General features: G+C 34.1%; 3 protein-coding genes and 1 long non-coding RNA gene across 5 annotated transcripts; 2 read left to right on the top strand and 2 right to left on the bottom strand.

Moving 5' to 3' along the window:
- Positions 1-2,046: 2,046 nt before the first annotated feature.
- On the bottom strand, positions 2,047-2,838 carry LOC136274753 (uncharacterized). Its single transcript, XM_066082341.1, has one exon. It carries the CDS (start codon positions 2,836-2,838, stop codon positions 2,047-2,049), a length of 792 nt encoding a protein of 263 aa, XP_065938413.1.
- Positions 2,839-7,663: 4,825 nt separating this feature from the next.
- LOC136274447 (metallothionein-like) lies at positions 7,664-10,744 on the top strand. Its single transcript, XM_066081255.1, has 6 exons — positions 7,664-7,771; positions 7,977-8,025; positions 8,239-8,355; positions 8,563-8,658; positions 9,153-9,248; positions 10,540-10,744. Exons 2-6 carry the CDS (start codon positions 7,998-8,000, stop codon positions 10,620-10,622), a joined length of 420 nt encoding a protein of 139 aa, XP_065937327.1. The 5' UTR covers positions 7,664-7,771; positions 7,977-7,997; the 3' UTR covers positions 10,623-10,744.
- On the top strand, positions 9,255-10,031 carry LOC136274448 (uncharacterized). The gene is made up of 2 exons (XR_010712779.1): positions 9,255-9,747; positions 9,955-10,031. It is a non-coding gene; the product is annotated as an uncharacterized lncRNA (long non-coding RNA).
- Positions 10,232-12,736, bottom strand: LOC105322137 (uncharacterized). Of its 2 annotated transcripts, none has more exons than XM_066081256.1 (6): positions 12,525-12,736; positions 12,267-12,431; positions 11,955-12,115; positions 11,770-11,839; positions 11,277-11,618; positions 10,232-11,150 (listed from the first exon to the last, which is right to left on the bottom strand). In XM_066081256.1, exons 3-5 carry the CDS (start codon positions 12,051-12,053, stop codon positions 11,491-11,493), a joined length of 297 nt encoding a protein of 98 aa, XP_065937328.1. In that variant the 5' UTR covers positions 12,054-12,115; positions 12,267-12,431; positions 12,525-12,736; the 3' UTR covers positions 10,232-11,150; positions 11,277-11,490. The 2 variants fall into 2 exon arrangements, with proteins under 2 accessions (XP_065937328.1, XP_065937329.1); XM_066081257.1 differs by having other exon boundaries at positions 12,531-12,736.
- Between the last annotated feature and the right edge of the window lie 7,593 nt (positions 12,737-20,329).

The following is a 20,329-nucleotide window of genomic DNA, read 5'->3' as shown; positions in this document are numbered from 1 at the left end:
ACAAATATATATGGGAGTAGAGAAGAAGATTTTCTAAGATTCAATACATTTAACTATATGGTCATATTGGCCCCACCCTAGAGCCTGAAACCCTGCCCCAGGGGCCATGAATTTCACAATTTGGTTGAGGGCTTCATTGACATCGTAACCATGCAACCAGTTTATTCCTCACATGTGTGGGAGTAGATTAGAAGATTTTTGAAAATTTGGCTTTTTTGCATATTTGGCCCCACCTGTGGTGCCCCGGGGGTGGTAGAGCCATGACTTTCACAATTTAGATTCCTCTTACCATAGAGATGCCTCACATCAAAAATGGTAACAATTGGACTTGTAGTTTTTAAGAAGTAAAAAATGTAAAATGGTTAACGCACGACGCACGACGACGGACGAAAACGGATAGCGTTTATTCAGGTGACCTAAAAAAGACCGGTTTCTTCCTATTATAACTCATATAAACATTATAATAAGTCTCCACACTAACTTACATGTAATTCACAAATTTATTACAAAATGTTACAGGGTCAATATGGAGTCAACTCAATAGTGTAAGTCAGACAAATGAAAAAAAAAATCTTTGCAATTAAAATGACAGAAACTGTACAAATGCGATGGGATAGGTAATGATGATAAGCTTATTCAAATATTAAAAGATGATGATACAGTATGTTGGCAAAGAAAGATCACTTATTTAGGAGGTGAAAGTAATACTTATACCTATACCGTTGTCTCATAATATTGTGCTACTACATGTATTATGCTTACCTATATTGATCATGATGATAATCCATTCAGATCACAATATGAATCCCTTTAGCTGATCATCGCAAAAGAAATGTTCATGCATGTTAATTAATCCCGTTCTGCATATGGAAAACACATAGCGGTATGTTCACCACGTGAAACCCTTCTAACCGAAGAGCTGGGTAAAACTAGTACCCGCTAATGCGGCCTGCAGACTTGTGTTGTGTACGTAACTTTAGACAAAGATAAGTTATTTGTAACATGCATGTATTTTTATGACTTTATTCCTCAACACCAGTTGCACTATTTTATCAGTTAAATAACTATGTAAAGCACACATTTCAGTCTTAAGGTGGTACATGACACCTGCATATTGTGATACACTCGCTATTAAAATAATTGAAATATTACCTAACAGTGAAGTGAAATCGGTTATAGCGTTAACTACGTGTCCGTAAGTAGAGAGTTCAAATCCTGCTGGGGCTTTTCTATTTTTAACTTACTTAAGTTTCCAAAAATTTAAAAACTTAAATTTTTTAGGTATTGTAAAATTTTAAAATTCTAAAACATCATCATAAAAGAATTTTGATTAAAACGCATTTTTATCCACATAAATATTGACATGTGTCTTATACCACCTTCAATCAGTAATTATATCTTCTGTCCTGGCAGTTGAAAACCATTGCGCAATACAATTACATGCATGTCATTTATTTTGCACTGTTTGCAATCTTCTTTGTTGCAATTACTAAAACTGGTACTTTAACAAAACAGTGTTATTTAGGGGCAAACACTTGGTGCGGGTATTATTGTCAAATGACAGCATCTAGTTTAGTTTTTGTGTCCCAACCACGGGTCTTGCTATCTTCGTTAGTGTTAGTGTTTGTATCCCATCCACGGGATTTGCAGTCTTTTTTTAGTTTTTGTGTCCCATCCACGGGTGTTGCTTTCTTCTTTAGTGTTTTTGACCCATCCACCGGTCTAGCTATCTTCTTTAGTGTTTGTATCCCGTTCAAGAGTTTTGCTCTCTTCTATAGTGTTGTTTGTGTCCCGTTTCAGGGTTTTGCTCTCTTCTTTCACTAATGGCGGTCACTACTACACGGTCTGTGTCCCACTCACTGATGGCGGTCTCTACTACAGTAAAACACGCTTATAACGAAGTCCCAGGGACGGGATATTTTACTTCGTTATAAGCGTAATTCGTTATATCCGTCAAGTTTAGAAAGTGTAATAAAGTCACAGGTAATGAAAACCAGTTCGCTGTAAGCGTCAATTCATTATAAGCGTGTTCGCTATAACAGTGTTTTAATATACACGGTCTGTGTCCCATTCCCTGATGGTGGTCTCTACTACACGGTCTGTGTCCCATTCACTGATGGTGGTCTCTACTACACGGTCTGTGTCCCTTTCTCTAATGTCGGTCTCTACTACACGGTCCATGTCACATTGACGGAAGTCGGTCTCTACTAGACGGTCCGTGTCCCACTCACTGATGGCGGTTTCTTCTACACGGTCTGTGTCCCATTCCCTGATGGTGGTCTCTACTACACGGTCTGTGTCCCATTCACTGATGGTGGTCTCTACTACACGGTCTGTGTCCCTTTCTCTGATGTCGGTCTCTACTACACGGTCCATGTCACATTGACGGAAGTCGGTCTCTACTAGACGGTCCGTGTCCCACTCACTGATGGCGGTTTCTTCTACACGGTCTGTGTCCCATTCTCTGATGTCGGTCTCTACTACACGGTCCATGTCACATTGACGGAAGTCGGTCTCTACTAGATGGTCCGTGTCCCACTCACTGATGGCAGTTTCTACTACACGGTCTGTATCCCATTCTCTGATGTCGGTCTCTACTACACGGTTTGTGTTCCATTCACGGCTGTTGTTTGCTTCATCGGTTTTTGAAACCCATTCACTGGATTCAATCACATGGCTTGAGGATGAGGTAAGAGCTTGTGTTTTTTCTAATATTATTTTCTCTTGAATGTCACTTAAATTGACATTGTGTTCAGTTAATTTTACACTAAATAATGTACCAAGGGAATCCATCATTTCAATTCCTCTACTTACTTTGGCACTCAGGTCAAAGCTCATTTGAATTAGAGGTAAATCTTCCACTGCTTCCAATACTTTTTTAGTTTTTAAGCATTTTAAGAAATTTTCTGTTTTTATATTTTGTGAAGCTGTTGATACGATTTCTAACCAGTGTACAAGGTACATCTTCCTTTGTTCTAATAATCTTAGTGATCTCTCCAGTTTCTGTCTAGCATCCTTAGAAATCTCTGCCAATTGATTCAAGTATGTCTTTTCTTGAGTTTTTAATCGATTAACCATTTCTTCAATCATTTTTGTGATTTTCTCAGTGTATGTGTCCTTTTTGTCATCTATATCAGAAATGTTTTGTTTTTCTTTTTGGACAATAGTCTCAATCTTTGAAATAAGGTCTTTTATCTCTTGAACAAGTTTTACTTTCGTTTCATCTGAAAACGTGTCAACTGCCTTTAAAAGTGTAGAAATGTTTTCACAATGCTTATGCTCATTTACAATACAGAGGGAACAGCATCCCGTCTGGTGAGTTCCACACAAAAACTCGATATTTCTGTTCTCGTGATTATCACAACATTTCAAAAGATCTGTCTCTAACAGTTTCAAAGATCTGGTATAATCCAACCCATAATTCGTTAAAGGAAATATCTGATGGGATTACAATGCTTTGTATTTTCTATGGTTTTGACTACATTTCTCACACAGAGAATCTTCGCACTCCACGCACCAACTTCCTGCTTTAATGTCAATTTCACAATCTATTTTGCAAGGTCCACACCAAAGGTCGGTCGAAGAAGTCTGCTTTCGTATACAGTTACTTAAAAACAAATTCTCTGGGAACCTACTCGCCTAATCTTTAATAGGATATTGATGCAAAACCCCTGGTGCTGGAACAAACGCCCGACACACAGGACAGGGAAATCCTAGGGCTGGGTCACAGTCCTTACACGACGACTCGATGTGGGCGGATAAACAACGATGACAAAATGGATTTTTTGGTTAACACTATTATGATTGTACAATTAAAAAATTTAAATACGAAAATTGAGAACCATTGCTATGGTAACAAGCTTAAAAATAAGGAAAATTATAATATTTTTTAGGCATCTTTGAATGGATATTATTCACTTATAATGAATAAATATATAAAATTAAAAGGTGAGAAAAAATAAAGTATCTCCTTAACTTTCATGACACTTTAAAAAGTCTGAAATTTTCCAAAAATAACTGCCGTTGCTATGGACTTTCCAAAATTAAGAATTTCTGTGTGATTTTTAACGCAACGTAATTTTCCATAGCAACAACACTTCTCTGTTGCATTACAAAGCTTTTTGAGTTATATAATGAAAAATAAGTTGTATTTTTACAAGTTCCAATTTAAAAAATTGCAAAAAAATTCTTTAATCTTTAGCCTCAATTACTATGGCAACGGTTACCCCTAGCAACCAACTTTTAGTGGTTTTTTGCGTTTTACACCAAGCTGTGTCCATGTATGAAATATAAGGAAAATTAGTGACTATGCGTGGCCAGACCTTTTTATAAATCTTTGATTCTTACATAGAATTGATCTTAAACATTTAGAAAAGAACAAAGCTAGCATGAACTACTGAGAGCTAAATCAATAAGGTACCATACTATGCATAATTATAATCTCGTCTAAAATTTATTTTGATCCATGCCTCTACAGGATAGTCCTTCATCAACGTTCCCTCACACTTAAGTCATTTTGTAGATCTTCTTTTATTTAAATTTGAATTTATTTGACTTTTATTTGAATTTTGTACAATTCAAACGAAGAGGCACCATTAAGTATTTCCATTAAAAAGGATTAATCAAAAAACCCTAAACCGAATTCTCGATCCACCACAATTTTATTGATTTATGTGATTTCATTGTTCAATAAAGAATAAATAAATGCTCTTCCCTAAAAATTTTGTTAAGGAAATAGGAAAAAATGTTGGTTGCAAACATAAGAGGACTTATTATTTTGAACTTGCTATCGGTATATTTTATACATAATATTACATTGTAATATTGAAAAAAAGCAATGGCATATGATAACTATATACACAGATGTGTCAGGTAAACATTTTGCTTTACATTTACATGTAAAGTATTGTTCATGAAAATAAAAAATAACCGCCATTTGTTGATTTGTTGATTTTTTCCAATTGTTGTATATCATCTATGAAGACTTTTAAAACCTTTAAAGAATAATTATCGGACAATCTAGTTTTAAAATAAAGTAAATGATAGTTTATAAACGATATTCCTAAAATCATTAATATGTTTCTGTGTAACCTCTGTAGATAAAAGAAGTGCCAGCTTACTTTCTCTTTGCATTTTACATTTACCTATGTTATATAATGTGTATATTGATTATATATGTAAGTGTAATAATTAACAAAATATTCTGATCTATGTATATTGCTAGTACGTGCAATCAAATCCCACCAGCATGAGATACATACTACTCGTACAAGTGATAAACTTCTGTATACATAGCATTCCTCTGCCTCAACGAGTTTTGAAAGAGCCCCTGACCCTGTTATATCGATCGATAGGAACACGATATACGTCAAACGGTGTGTAGTGTATATGAAGCAAAGGGTTAATTATCAATTTTTACACATCTTATATTTGAGAAATGCATGATAGTCTAGATGATTTAAAATTTTGTTTGTTAAGTAAATCACACCACAGCACAGGTATACACATTCAATAGAAAAGATGTGAGAGTGTATTATTTTAACGCTAAATACACAAGAAATGAAAAACCTTAAAATATGTTAATGCGTGTTATAGAAATAGTCCCAAGTACAGGTAGATTTATATACATATATGTCATTACATTTGCTAGCCAAGGGTTCACGATCCGCTCTTTTCCTTTTACAGAAGAGAGTGGTGGACACAAACCCTTGGCTAGTGAGAGTAGAGGAGCGGATCGTAAATCCTTGGCTAATGAGAGGAGAGGAACAGATCGTGAGTCCTTGGCTAGCGGGAGGAGCGGATCGTAAATCCTTGGCTAGTGAGAGGAGAGGAGAGGATCGTAAATCCTTGGCTAGTGAGAGGAGAGGAGCAGATCGTGAGTCCTTGGCTAGTGAGAGGAGAGGAGCAGAACGTGAGTCCTTGGCTAGTGAGAGCAGAGGAACGGATCGTGAGTCCTTGGCTAGTGAGAGGAGAGGAGCGGATCGTGAGTCCTTGGCTAGTGAGAGGAGAGGAGCGGATCGTGAGTCCTTGGTTAGTGAGAGGAGAGGAGTGGATCGTGAATCCTTGGCTAGTGAGAGCAGAGGAACGGATCGTGAGTCCTTGGCTAGTGAGAGGAGAGGAGTGGATCGTGAATCCTTGGCTAGTGAGAGCAGAGGAACGGATCGTGAGTCCTTGGCTAGTGAGAGGAGAGGAGTGGATCGTGAATCCTTGGCTAGTGAGAGCAGAGGAACGGATCGTGAGTCCTTGGCTAGTGAGAGGAGAGGAGCAGAACGTGAGTCCTTGGCTAGTTAGAGCAGAGGAACGGATCGTGAGTCCTTGGCTAGTGAGAGGAGAGGAGCGGATCGTGAGTCCTTGGCTAGTGAGAGCAGAGGAGCGGATCGTGAGTCCTTGGCTAGTGAGAGCAGAGGAACGGATCGTGAGTCCTTGGCTAGTGAGAGGAGAGGAGTGGATCGTGAATCCTTGGCTAGTGAGAGCAGAGGAACGGATCGCAAATCAGTGATTACTGAAGATGAATATTTGACGATATTTTATACAATCTCAGTTTTATACTCAGAAGGAAGTACATACATGCACACCACCCTGTATATCACTTTGCACACGACCACTTTATACAATATACATCTAGCTGAAATTCTTTCACACGGCACTGAATATATTGCACACATTACTCTAGACATTTGTATAAAGCGTTGTATGTATATACGCATAATAAACATGAAATATTCTTGTTTCAACAATATTCAAGTTTACATTATACAAATCCGGTATGTGTATGCTACATATTTTTTATACTCCCATTTCGTAGCATACGCATTTATCTAGACTGTAAACAGTTTTTGTCCTATATAAAAATGTTTTATAATTTTTGAATTATATTAAACCCAATAAAAATCTAAACGTTCATTTAACTGGTAAGAATCAAAGCGAGATGAAAAAACTAATAAATTATAGTTGTAGAGGATTTAATATTTTGAAGAAGAATGATTATATTTATTTATGTCTTATCTTGATTGTTTATTTAATCGATCCTTAGTTAAGTGATGTAATTAAAAAAATAATGCATCCTAACACATAGTTTCTTTAGTATACCACGATATGCCCTAGAAATTGTACATGTAAACACACAGTACTGTTGTAATCATTAGATGCTAAAACGTAGTGAATAGCATCGTTGCTTCATTACTGTTATAGGAAAGTCGCTTGATATGTAGAATGGTGCCCTCCCCCCCCCCCCTCCCCTCCCCTTAAATCTCACCACCTCTTTCTTTTAAAAAATTCATGTATTATAGTTTCGTTCCTGAGTTCTGTATACAATGTATAATCACATGACTTCACGTGACATAACTGATTATGCATTTTTCCACACGGCACCTCAATGAGTCATGGCTTATCATACGACCTAAATGATACTGCTTCCACGGGGTCAAAGTTCTATGCATTAAAAATACGTACGTATACGTATATAGAGCATATGCACGTTATTGCATATAAATAATTACAGCATATAGAGTGTATATATTAAATAGAACTTTTTCTAAAGTGACATATATGCATTTATACATGTATGTACGTTCAAAACAATTGAAGCATCAAGAACAGACTGTTTTTTAACTAGAAACTTCTATACATTTTGCGCACGTCATTGTATATATGCCTATTGACTTTTTTGCACACGATACTGAATACTTGTATACGTGTGCAAACTGAACTATATACTATATTCAATCTGTGAGAGAACACTCAATCGTTTGTTTAGGAGGACAAAGAGGAGGTAGGTCCTGTATACTTATGCAGACATATACACTCACTCCGGAAGATCCGAACTGTCTGCTTTTATAGAGAAATATTAAAACATCATTATGCTTAATTATTCTAAAAGCTTTGAATAATCGGTCATCAGTTTAGGAGATGTCACTACGTTTTAGTTGATTAAAAACTGGTTATGTTTTCTATCTTATATTTTGATTTGATTTCAGAAACATCAAGACTAAGAAAACATGTCTGATCCATGTAACTGCACTAAGAGTAAGTCATAGTAGCAATTTGATGAATTCACGTGTTGTAAACAAAATTCGACACGACCAATGTAAACAAACCGAGTTGTTGCACTCTGATTGATTCAGAGAGAGAGAGAGAGAGAGAGAGAGAGAGAGAGAGAGAGAGAGAGAGACCTATACACTAGACATTAAGTTATTTTTTATGCAATAATATTTTATAACTGATCATTTTTTTTGTCAGCTGGAACATGTGTCTGCTCTGATTCGTGTCCAGCAACAGGATGTAAATGTGGACCCGGATGTAAATGTGGTGACGGGTGTAAATGTTCAGGCTGCAAAGTCAAGTGTAACTGCAGCGGTAAGTATTTTCTATCGATTGATTTTTTTTTCACAACCCTAGAACAGAAAAATGCATTTCATTGTGTACATTATATAAATTTAATTAGCTCTGACATATTCAATTTTTAGAATTCAATGAATTTAAAACCATTCTATAACATTTTACAATATATATATGAAGGTGAATTATTTATTTTTTAATAAATCATTGATTTTCTTTTGACAGGGTCTTGTGGTTGTGGTAAAGGATGCACTGGACCGGAAAACTGCAAATGCGCAAACGATTCCGGATGTGGCTGCAAAGTCAAGTGTAACTGCAGCGGTAAGTATTTTCTATCGATTGATTTTTTTTCCACAACCCTAGAACAGAAAAATGCATTTATTTTCATTGTGTACATTATATGAATTTAATTAGCTCTGACACATTCAATTTTTAGAATTCAATGAATTTAAAACCATTCTATAACATTTTACAATATATGTAGGTGAATTATTTATTCACAAAAAAAGTTGCTATCGTTAACATACAATATCTAATTAGACTCATATTAAGTTCATATTAAAAGAATAAAGTTGCACATATGTAACATGGAGAATACAGTGATTTTTTTTTATTACGAAAACACTTATACTACCAGTCCTGGGTAGCCATCTACCTGAGAATATCAACGATCAAACATCTAGCTCTGTATTAAAAAGGGTGTTTTTTTTTATTTATAACATAAATCGTGTTCATCGGCAATTCGTTTTGTATGTTACATTGAAATGTACGTACAATAATTATCTATTATCAAATCATTGATTTTCTTTTGACAGGATCTTGTGGCTGTGGTAAAGGATGCACTGGACCGGAAAACTGCAAATGCGCAAACGATTCCGGATGTGGCTGCAAAGTCAAATGTAACTGCAGCGGTAAGTATTTTCTATCGATTGATTTTTTTTCACAACCCTGGAACAGAAAAATGCATTTATTTTCATTGTGTACATTATATGAATTTAATTAGCTCTGACACATTTAATTTTTAGAATTCAATGAATTTAAAACCATTCACTAAGAGTAAGTCATAGTAGCAATTTGATGAATTCACGTGTTGTAAACAAAATTCGACACGACCAATGTAAACAAACCGAGTTGTTGCACTCTGATTGATTCAGAGAGAGAGAGAGAGAGAGAGAGAGAGAGAGAGAGAGAGAGAGAGAGAGAGAGAGAGAGAGAGAGAGAGAGACCTATACACTAGACATTAAGTTATTTTTTATGCAATAATATTTTATAACTGATCATTTTTTTTGTCAGCTGGAACATGTGTCTGCTCTGATTCGTGTCCAGCAACAGGATGTAAATGTGGACCCGGATGTAAATGTGGTGACGGGTGTAAATGTTCAGGCTGCAAAGTCAAGTGTAACTGCAGCGGTAAGTATTTTCTATCGATTGATTTTTTTTTCACAACCCTAGAACAGAAAAATGCATTTCATTGTGTACATTATATAAATTTAATTAGCTCTGACATATTCAATTTTTAGAATTCAATGAATTTAAAACCATTCTATAACATTTTACAATATATATATGAAGGTGAATTATTTATTTTTTAATAAATCATTGATTTTCTTTTGACAGGGTCTTGTGGTTGTGGTAAAGGATGCACTGGACCGGAAAACTGCAAATGCGCAAACGATTCCGGATGTGGCTGCAAAGTCAAGTGTAACTGCAGCGGTAAGTATTTTCTATCGATTGATTTTTTTTCCACAACCCTAGAACAGAAAAATGCATTTATTTTCATTGTGTACATTATATGAATTTAATTAGCTCTGACACATTCAATTTTTAGAATTCAATGAATTTAAAACCATTCTATAACATTTTACAATATATGTAGGTGAATTATTTATTCACAAAAAAGTCGCGATCGTTAACATACAATATCTAATTAGACTCATATTAAGTTCGTATTAAAAGAATAAAGTTGCACATATGTAACATGGAGAATACGGTGATTTTTTTTTTATTACGAAAACACTTATACTACCAGTCGTGGGTAGCCATCTACCTGAGAATATCAACGATCAAACATCAAGCTCTGTATTAAAAAGTGTTTTTTATTTATATCATAAATTGCGTTCATGGGCAATTCGTTTTGTATCTTACATTGAAATGTACGTACAATAATCATCTATTATCAAATCATTGATTTTCTTTTGATAGGATCTTGTGGTTGTGGTAAAGGGTGCACTGGACCGGAAAACTGCAAATGCGCAAACGATTCCGGATGTGGCTGTAAGAAATGAGTGCGTGTAAACTAAGGACCGATGGCGGACGCACTTTATTGTTTTATATTGTTTCTCGTTTATTGTTTCTATGATGTATTCTAAAGTTATTGTTAGCATAATAAAGTAATTTTAAAAATTCGCACACTCTTTGAATTGTAGTCATTCACCAGACACAAGTGTTTTTAATCAAACGGCAAAACCACATTATTTATATATTATCACAACAACCAAGAAATCATATCACAGATTCAATCAGTCCATCCAGTTTCACTACCACAACCGAAATATCACTCGAACGGAGCAGCATAAATGGATACAAATCTTCAAGTACGCTCCAGATGAGATTTCCTGGGCCATGTAGCGGTCTGCTGCTGCTGTGATTTTCTGCTGCGTCAGGTGACTGGTTCTTCTGACGTCGCGCTCTAGATCCGATGCAGCAATCCTGGTTTTCACAATGTCAGCCTCTCTCTGAAGAAGGGGGGGGGGGCAGCTGGTAGAAGGACAATGATAGACCTCTTGCCTTAGAGTTCATTCTGTGGTGCCAACCTGTAAAAGATAACATTAATTATAAGAAATGAATAATCATATCGATTCATACTCAATGTTTACTCATTACATATTAATATCAAATCAAATATTTAGTATACGCAAAATTCTCTTTATCTTAATTACCTTCTACGTCGTTGTTCGTTTTGATGGCGAACTGGTAGACACTCCAGGAGCGGATGGGGAAAACTGGATTTTGGATCCACTGGTCCCTGACGTACTGCGTAAGTTGCTGGAGGTTGGCTGGGGCTCGTTCCTCCATCACTCTGAAGACATCCTCAATGTGATTCCATGGAAGGAATAGAAATGCCAGGAGCTGCTTAATGAAGCTGTGAGCACCTTACCGCTGTCTAAAGGTGGTGGCCAGGCCAAGCTGTTGAACATGGCTCCACACAGCCTTTGACCAGTGAAAGGCGCAGCCCTTCAAGGATGCATGCGGGAAAACTTCGCGGATGGCCTGCCATGCACCTGAAATGATTCAAACAAATTTTAAATATATGTCAGTAATAGGGAGAAAAACAACATTGAAAAACATATTGATGTTCCTATAAGTACTTCTAATAAATAGATATTTTTGAAAATTATTTTTTTTTTTTTTTTTTACATGTATTTAATATACCTGCTTCGAAATCGGCAGTCACCATTTCCACCGATGAATTCCCGAGCCTGTTTTGCACGGCACGAAAAACCTGAAACAGCAATAATATTTTTAATTTATCAAACAATCAAGTTGCTACTATTACATATAAGAAATGATGTAAATAAGTTTTCATATATAAAAATAAATTTTACTCAATATTTTACCTCAGTATTGTCTTCATTTCGTCGACGAGACATTAGGGCAAAGAGCAGAGGAAACTGCATAGACCTCCCATCTTTCTCAACAAAGGCGTGGATGGACATTAGTTGGCCTCGACGATGTCTCGCGCAGGTCGAAAGACTTGATCCACTGCAATTGCTTTAGCCTGCAAATTCACAAAAAAATAAAAATAAACTTTAAACAGTATAATGTTAATTTAATTTTATAATCCAGTGTAATGGAGTAATCTAAGATTAATTTAAAATGAGGTGTTTATTGAAAATATATTTTATGTACAATTCTATGACAATCACTACCTGTGCTGAAACTTTCTTGAGAAGTGGCAGCTTGAGGTCCGCAGGATGTACATGAACATTGACTCCTCGAACAAAAGAGTTGCCTCGTTGCAGGACTGTGACACGGCATCTGATCGTGGCCGATCGCACACTACACGTCCACATTGTAGTCTCCTTGTTCTTGCGCTGAAAAATAAGCAATAACATTAAGTATTACATCATCACAATATTAGGTTTTTTAAGATTAAATTTATATATCTTAAATTTGATTTGATATACCTTAACCCCATAAGTAAATCCTCTCCTGTGGTTCATTGTCGCTCTCTTCCACCATACGCCTATGGGAAATATCAAAGTCAGAGGACTCCATTGCTTCAGGGGGCCGAAACAGTGAATCTGGCTCCTCGGAAATCTCACTCCAAAGTTCCAACCCAGTCAGATTAGGAATCACAAGTTGTGGGGAGGATCCTCTACAGACGTTGACTCTAGAACTTCTTCTGTTACTTCCATTGGCTGAAATAACAAAATATATATATATATGGGATTACCAGAAGAACCCAATGAAATAAATCACATAGTTACAACATGAAAAAATATTTCCAATTACTTCTTTCAATTCTTAATAAAACCACGTTTTTTATATCAATACAGTACATTTCAAGTCACTAGGGGGTTTGGTGGGTTTATAAAATGAAGTAATTGTAGTACTTGATGCAACACATATTCATCAACTGTTTGTACAGAGTGTTGAAAATGTCTGATTGTACAATTGGCATTGGTCATGAAGAACCAAATAAACTTTAATATCAACTTGATGTTTAAAAAGTTTGAATGAAATAAATTCTAGATACGTAAAAAATATATATTCTCATTCACATTGACTATAAAGAAAGTAAAGTATACATGTAGATTGAAGTAACAACAACCCCTCCCCCCAATTTGGCAGATTTTGATTTGATGAAAAAATATCAATTACTATTACAAAAGCAGTATGATATTATATGAATATCATATCTTGTGTGGGCAATTCACTTCTAATGAAACGAATCGAGTTCAAATCACAAATAGACACAGTTATAACATTGGTAAACACGGCTTATATCAGTGTGCAGAGAGAATTGTATGTACATGGTTTGTGTATGTTTCTTGAGTATTATGTATGGTTTTGTGGCTAATTATGTAAGATAATTATGAATCATAACATGTTAAATTCCCCCTTGTAAATTACAGTCGTAAACACATGCTACAACGCTTACATTTAGAAGAACATAGAGTGAGGCATTTGAAAGCACCGCCATCTTTAACTTATAAGTTTTTTAACGCATGCGCAAAATCTGTTCCATGTTTACAATTTTTGCGCATGCGCAACGTCACTGCCGGTTTTGATCTCACCCGCCCCTAACCGCATTCTAATGTAATCATATGTCCCTTACCTGCCGAACGGGGACTATAGTCTTTTTCGCTGTCAGTCGGTCATTCTGTCCCAATTTGGTTTTGCAGACTTTTTCTGTTATGGTTTTGAAAATTTATTTGAAACTTGCCACGTATCTTTTTAATGAAAAAGTACTGTCTGGTGAAGTTTGAGGATTTGTTAAGATTGATCAACTCACGAGAAAAGCTTAATTTTAAACTATTCGGTTTATTGTTCTAGCTTGGTTTGTCCTTGAATTGTTTCATTGAATTTTCTCGAAATATATTTATCGCATTTAAAGACATTCCTTTTAAAAGAGCGATATTGGTAGCGTACATGCATCGCTTATGTAAAACTCTTGTTAATATTTGCATATTTAAAAAAGAGTAGAGTAAAAAATGTTGCATTCACCAATGAGAGCTAAGTCGATAAGGTACTACATTGCGCATAAATGTGATCTCGTCTGAAATTTATTTCGACCGACGCCTTTATCAGGATAGTTCTTCATGAACCAACGCTTCCTTTCACTTCAGTTTTGAATTTTGTACATTTCATACGAAGAGGCACGACTAGGCTTTTTTTTCATGAAGACGGACTATAATCAGGAAACGTACGCTCAACCGTCAAAATTTTATAGATTTATGTGATTTTATTATTCAATAACGGATACTGGTTTATGCTTTACACTATATTTTTTCCTAAAAATGGGAAATTATTTTGGTTTAATCACAGGATGATTTAAAATTTTAACCTTGCTATCGATAAATATATAATATTAATATCGAATAAATCACACACACACACACACACACACACACACACACACACACACACACACACACACACACACACACACACACACACACACACGTGTCCGGTAGACATTTTGTTTTACATTTAAGGTATTATTCATGAAAATAAAAATGAAACGCATTTTATATAACATCTTTGAAGACTTGTAATTTTTAAAGAATAAATATCGGACATCCATGTTTAAAAGTAAACATAAAAAATAAAAGGAAAGAATTAATGAAAAAATTACGAATCTTTCAAACTGAATTACGAGTATATGAAATGTTACTGTATGGAAATAGAAAGCAAAAAAAAAAAATATTCCCCGATTCATATCATCAAAAATTTAAGAATTAGTACAATTTATGCAATCACCACTTGGACACTTAATAAGTTTGGTGAATTTACAAAGCACTTAACCAATGCAGTTATTCTGATGTTTAGTGTTGTTTTATTTTGACTAATACTACTTTCTTTCTTGATAATTCTTTTTCAAGAAATAGTTTTAAATTTTCTCAATTTTAAAACTTTAATGTAACATTTTTTTTTACAAGTGAGATGTTTTTAGGATAAAAATGTTTGATAAATTATTTATATATCATGCATTAATCAACAAATAACTGTTTTTATTTGCAATAAAACTCTTTCCAATTTTCTAATAGAAAATAAAACTTCTAGCATAAATATTATAGCATATATAACCATAATATTATAGTATTATAAAGATTCTTTCACCTATTTTATAAATTTTGATGTTGCATCTACCTTAAAAACTGTTCAAAGCTTATATTAATGCAATCATGTATCTTTGAGATTTTTGTTGTTGTTTATAAACAATGTCCCAACAAATTATTAACATGCCTCTGTGTAACTTTTATTGGTAAAAGCATTGCTAGCTTACTTTTTCTTTGCGTTATACATGTATATGCCTTTCTTATATAATATGTATATTGATTATATATGTATATGTAAGTATAATTAACAAAACTATTCTGATCCGATCTGATATATTTCTAATACGTGAAATCAGATCTCACCAGCACCTTGTGTATATATCTATGTCCACAAGATATTTATGTATACCTAGCATGCATGCCTCTGCCTCAACGAGTTTTGAAAGAGTCCCTGACCCTATTAGATCGATCGATAGGAACATTTATATACGTTTATATGTGTATAGTGTATATGAAGCATAGGGTTTGTTTATTCATTTTTTCACATCATATACTAATATTTGAAAAATGTATGATAGTTTAGATGATTTTGAAATAGGGTTTCTTAAGTAAATCACACAGATATACACCTTCAATAGAAAAGATGTGACAGTGCATAATTTATACGCTATTCACCAGAAATGAAAAACCTCAAAATATGTTAATGCGTGTTTGAGAAATATTCAAGTATAGGTAGATTTATATACATATACATCATTGTATTTGCTAGCCAATGGTTCACGATCCGCTCTTTTTTCCTTTTACAGAAGAGAGTGGTGGACACAAACCCTTGGCTAGTGTGAGAAGAGGAGCGGATCGTGAATCCTTGGCTATTGTGAGAAGAGGAGCGGATCGTGAATCCTTGGCTAGTGAGAGTAGAGGGGTGGATCATAAATCCTTGGCTAGTGTGAGAAGAGGACCGGATCGTAAATCCTTGGCTAGTGAGAGTAGAGGAGTGGATCGTGAGACAGTGATTACTGAATATGAATATTTGACGATATTTTATACAATCTCAGTTTTATTCTTACAAGGAAGTACATGCATGCACACCACCCTGTATATCACTTTGCCCACGACCACTTTATACAATATACATCTAGCTGAAATTCTTTCACACGGTACTGAATATATTGCACACATTACTCTAGACATTTGTATAATGCGCTGAATGTATATACGCATAATAAACATGAAATATACTTTTTTTCAACAATATTCAAGTTTACATGATACAAATCCGGTATGTGTATGCTACATATTTTTTATACTCCCATTTCGTAGTATACGCATTTATCTAGACTGTAAACAGTTTTTGCCCTATATAAAAATGTTTTATAATTTTTGAATTATATTAAACCCAATAAAAATCAGAACGTTCATTTAACTGGTAAGAATCAAAGCGAGATGAAAAAACTAATAAATTATAGTTGTAGAGGATTTAATACTTTGAAGAAAATTGATTATATTTATCTATGGCTTATCTTAATTGTTTATTAATTCGATCCGTAGTTAAGTGATGTAATTTAAAAAAAACTAAAAAATCTTAGATAATGCATCCTATCACATATCACATAGTTTCTTTAGTATACCGCGATATGCCCTAGAAACTGTACATGTAAACACACAGTACTGTTGTAATCATTAAATGCTAAAACGTAGTGAGTAGTCTAATTGCTTCATTACTGTTATAGGAAAGTCGCTTGATATGTAGAATGGTGCCCCCCCCCCCCCCTTTAATCTCACCACCTCTTTCTCATAAAAAATTCATGCATTATAGTTTCGTTCCTGAGTTCTGTATACAATGTATTAGCACATGACTTCACGTGACATAATATAAAACTGATTATGCATTTCTCCACACGGCACCTCAATGAGTCATGGCTTATCATGCGACCTAAATGATACTGCTTCCAGGTGGTCAAAGTTCTATGCATTAAATATACGTACGTATACGTATATATAGAGCATATGCAAATTATTGCATATAAATAATTAAAGCATATAGAGTGTATATATTGAATAGATTTTTTTAAGTTGACATATATGCATTTATACATGTATGTACTTTCAAAACAATTGAAGCATCAAGAACAGACTGTTGTTTAACTAGAAACTTCTATACATTTTGCGCACGTCATTGTATATACGCCTATTGACTTTTTTGCACACGATATTGAATACTTGTATACGTGTGCATACTGAACTATATACTTTATTCAATCTGTGAGAGAACACTCAATCGTTTGTTTAGGAGGACAAAGAGGAGGTAGGTCCTTTATACTTATGTAGACATATACACTCATCCCGGGAGATCCGAACTGTTTGCTTTTATACAGAAATTTTAAAAACATCATTATGCTTAATTATTCTAAAAGCCATCAGTTTAAAAGATGTCACTACGGTTTAGTTGATTAAAAATCGGTTATGTTTTCTATCTTATATTTTGATTTAATTTCAGAAACATCAAGACTAAGAAAACATGTCTGATCCATGTAACTGCACTGAGAGTAAGTCATAGTAGCTATTTGATGAATTCACGTCACGTGTTGTAAACAAAATTCGACACGACCAATGTAAACAAACCGAGTTGTCGCACTTTGATTGATTAGAGAGAGAGAGAGAGAGAGAGAGAGACCTATACACTAGACATTGAAGGGACTTGGACACGATTTGACTTAAAAAAACAAATTTAAATTTAATTTTTCAATTTTCAATGTTTATACCAGGCACGTAGCATCGTTTTTGAAAGTGGGGGGGGGGGGGGGGGCCAGACTCAACTAAAAAATCTTGACAAGCAAAAAAAAAAAAATTTTTTTTAAAATTGTTGCTGCGAGAAAAAGTAGGGGGGCCAGGCCCCCCCTGGGCCCCCCCCCCCCCCCTGATGCTACGTGCCTGTATACTGATTAATATAGACGTTTATAATGCTATGTCAAAATTTGAAAGTTATAAGCAAGATACAGAGTTCATAATTCTTTGTTTTGTAAACAAAGCTGGAATATTGTCATTTTTTACATATTCGTTGTATTGGTGGAAATTTCAATCAAATGTAACTTTCTTTTGTTGATAATAGTATTTAAGAAGATATTGAATTAGTTTCAATTGTTTTTTACATGTCATTTCGTCTAAGAAATGGTAATTCTCCACATTACATTCTTTGTAAACAAATATAAGACTCGAGCTATGTTTATATAACTATCAATTCTTACCTCTGTATCTCGCTTGTAACTTGACTTTAACATTTAATATTTTGGTCAATCATTTAAGGTAACTCCGTTCCTATAAAATCATGGGTTAAAAGTTAAAAATTTAACTTTTTTTTAACTTATTGGACTTGAATTTCATCAAAAAATAAATAAAATATATATGTATCCATACTATTAAAGATGTAAGATAATAAAAACCAAAGGCTGAAATTATCATCTGAAAATCACACTTTTTTTGTTTAAAAATTAAATATAAGTGGATGGATACTTGTTTGTCTATTTAAATTTTATTGCTTACTATGCTAAAAAACTAAAATTAATTTTAAAAAAAAGAAAAAATTGTTTACATTAGAAAATTTATAGCATTTAGATAAATCACTTAGAGAACAGTAGAAAAGAGTTATTTCCTTTTGTCATTATTGAATTTTGTCGAATATAAGGATGAAAAACGCTTATTAAATATCTCCAAGTAAACAATATTTTGAGGTTTTGACGTGCACCTATGATTACATAGAAATTACAAATCAACTTGTAAGAATTTTAATGAATTCATGGTTTATGCAAAACGTATGACGTCACAGGAGGGTGGATTTACTTTAAAATGCCCCAAAAAACCATTTTATACATAAAAAATAAAAATAAAATTTTGATCTCAAATCGTGTCCAAGTCCCTTTAAGTTATTTTTTATGCAATAATATTTTATAACTGATCATTTTTTTTGTCAGCTGGAACATGTGTCTGCTCTGATTCGTGTCCAGCAACAGGATGTAAATGTGGACCCGGATGTAAATGTGGTGACGGGTGTAAATGTTCAGGCTGCAAAGTCAAGTGTAACTGCAGCGGTAAGTATTTTCTATCGATTGATTTTTTTTCACAACCCTAGAACAGAAAAATGCATTTTTAATTGTGTACATTATATAAATTTAATTAGCTCTGACACATTAAGTTTTTAGAATTCAATGAATTTAAAACCATTCTATGTATTGTTACAACATAGAGTTGTTCCCCTTTATTTTTCAGAAATTTCAATTCCGGATTGAATCCGTTACCATTTTTCATTTTAGTAGCATTGTAACATTTTACAATATACATATGTAGGTGAATTATTTATTTTTTAATAAATCATTCATATTCTTTTGACAGGATCTTGTGGTTGTGGTAAAGGATGCACTGGACCGGAAAACTGCAAATGCGCAAACGATTCCGGATGTGGCTGCAAAATCAAGTGTAACTGCAGCGGTAAGTATTTTCTATCGATTGATTTTAATTTTTTTTCACAACCCTGGAACAGAAAAATGCATTTATTTTCATTGTGTAAATTATATAAATTAATTAGCTCTGACACATTCAATTTTTAGAATTCAATGAATTTAAAACCATTCTATAACATTTTACAATATATATATATATGTAGGTGAATTATTTATTTTTTAATAAAAAGTCGCGATCGTTAACATACATTATCTAATAAGACTCATACTAAGTTCGTATTAAAAGAATAAAGTTGCACATATGTAACATGGAGAATACGGTGATTTTTTTTTTTTTTTACGAAAACACTTATACTACCAGTCGTGGGTAGCCATCTACGTGAGAATATCAACGATCAAACATCTAGCTCTGTATTAAAAAGGGTGTTTTTTATTTATAACATAAATTGCGTTCATGGGCAATTCGTTTTGTATCTTTACATTGAAATGTACAATTATTATCTTTTATCAAATTATTGATTTTCTTTTGACAGGATCTTGTGGTTGCGGTAAAGGATGCACTGGACCGGAAAACTGCAAATGCGCAAACGATTCCGGATGTGGCTGTAAGAAATGAGTACGTGTAAACAAAGGACCGAAGGCGGACGCACTTTATTGTTTTATATTGTTTCTATGATGTATTCTAAAGTTATTGTTAGCATAATAAAATAATTCCAAAAATTCGTAAACTCTTTTATTTGTTTTATATTGTTT

The sequence above is a fragment of the Magallana gigas genome, chromosome 4 (assembly GCF_963853765.1).
Source record: "Magallana gigas chromosome 4, xbMagGiga1.1, whole genome shotgun sequence".
Lineage (NCBI taxonomy): Eukaryota > Metazoa > Mollusca > Bivalvia > Ostreida > Ostreidae > Magallana > Magallana gigas.
Note: the sequence above shows the minus strand (reverse complement) of the source record. Positions and strands in the feature narration are given on the sequence as shown.

Bases quoted from the DNA above. Each gene is read 5' to 3' on its own strand.
- LOC136274753 (XM_066082341.1), bottom strand. From the start codon at position 2,838: ATGAGCTTTGACCTGAGTGCCAAAGTAAGTAGAGGAATTGAAATGATG.
- LOC136274447 (XM_066081255.1), top strand. From the start codon at position 7,998: ATGTCTGATCCATGTAACTGCACTAAGA. The intron at 8,659-9,152 runs GTAAGTATTTTC...TTCTTTTGACAG, and splicing joins AGTCAAGTGTAACTGCAGCG to GATCTTGTGGCTGTGGTAAA. The intron at 9,249-10,539 runs GTAAGTATTTTC...TTCTTTTGATAG, and splicing joins AGTCAAATGTAACTGCAGCG to GATCTTGTGGTTGTGGTAAA.
- LOC105322137 (XM_066081256.1), bottom strand. From the start codon at position 12,053: ATGTCCATCCACGCCTTTGTTGAGAAAGATGGGAGGTCTATGCAGTTT. The intron at 11,840-11,954 runs GTAAAATATTGA...TTGCTGTTTCAG, and splicing joins GAAATGAAGACAATACTGAG to GTTTTTCGTGCCGTGCAAAA. The intron at 11,619-11,769 runs GTATATTAAATA...GAATCATTTCAG, and splicing joins GACTGCCGATTTCGAAGCAG to GTGCATGGCAGGCCATCCGC.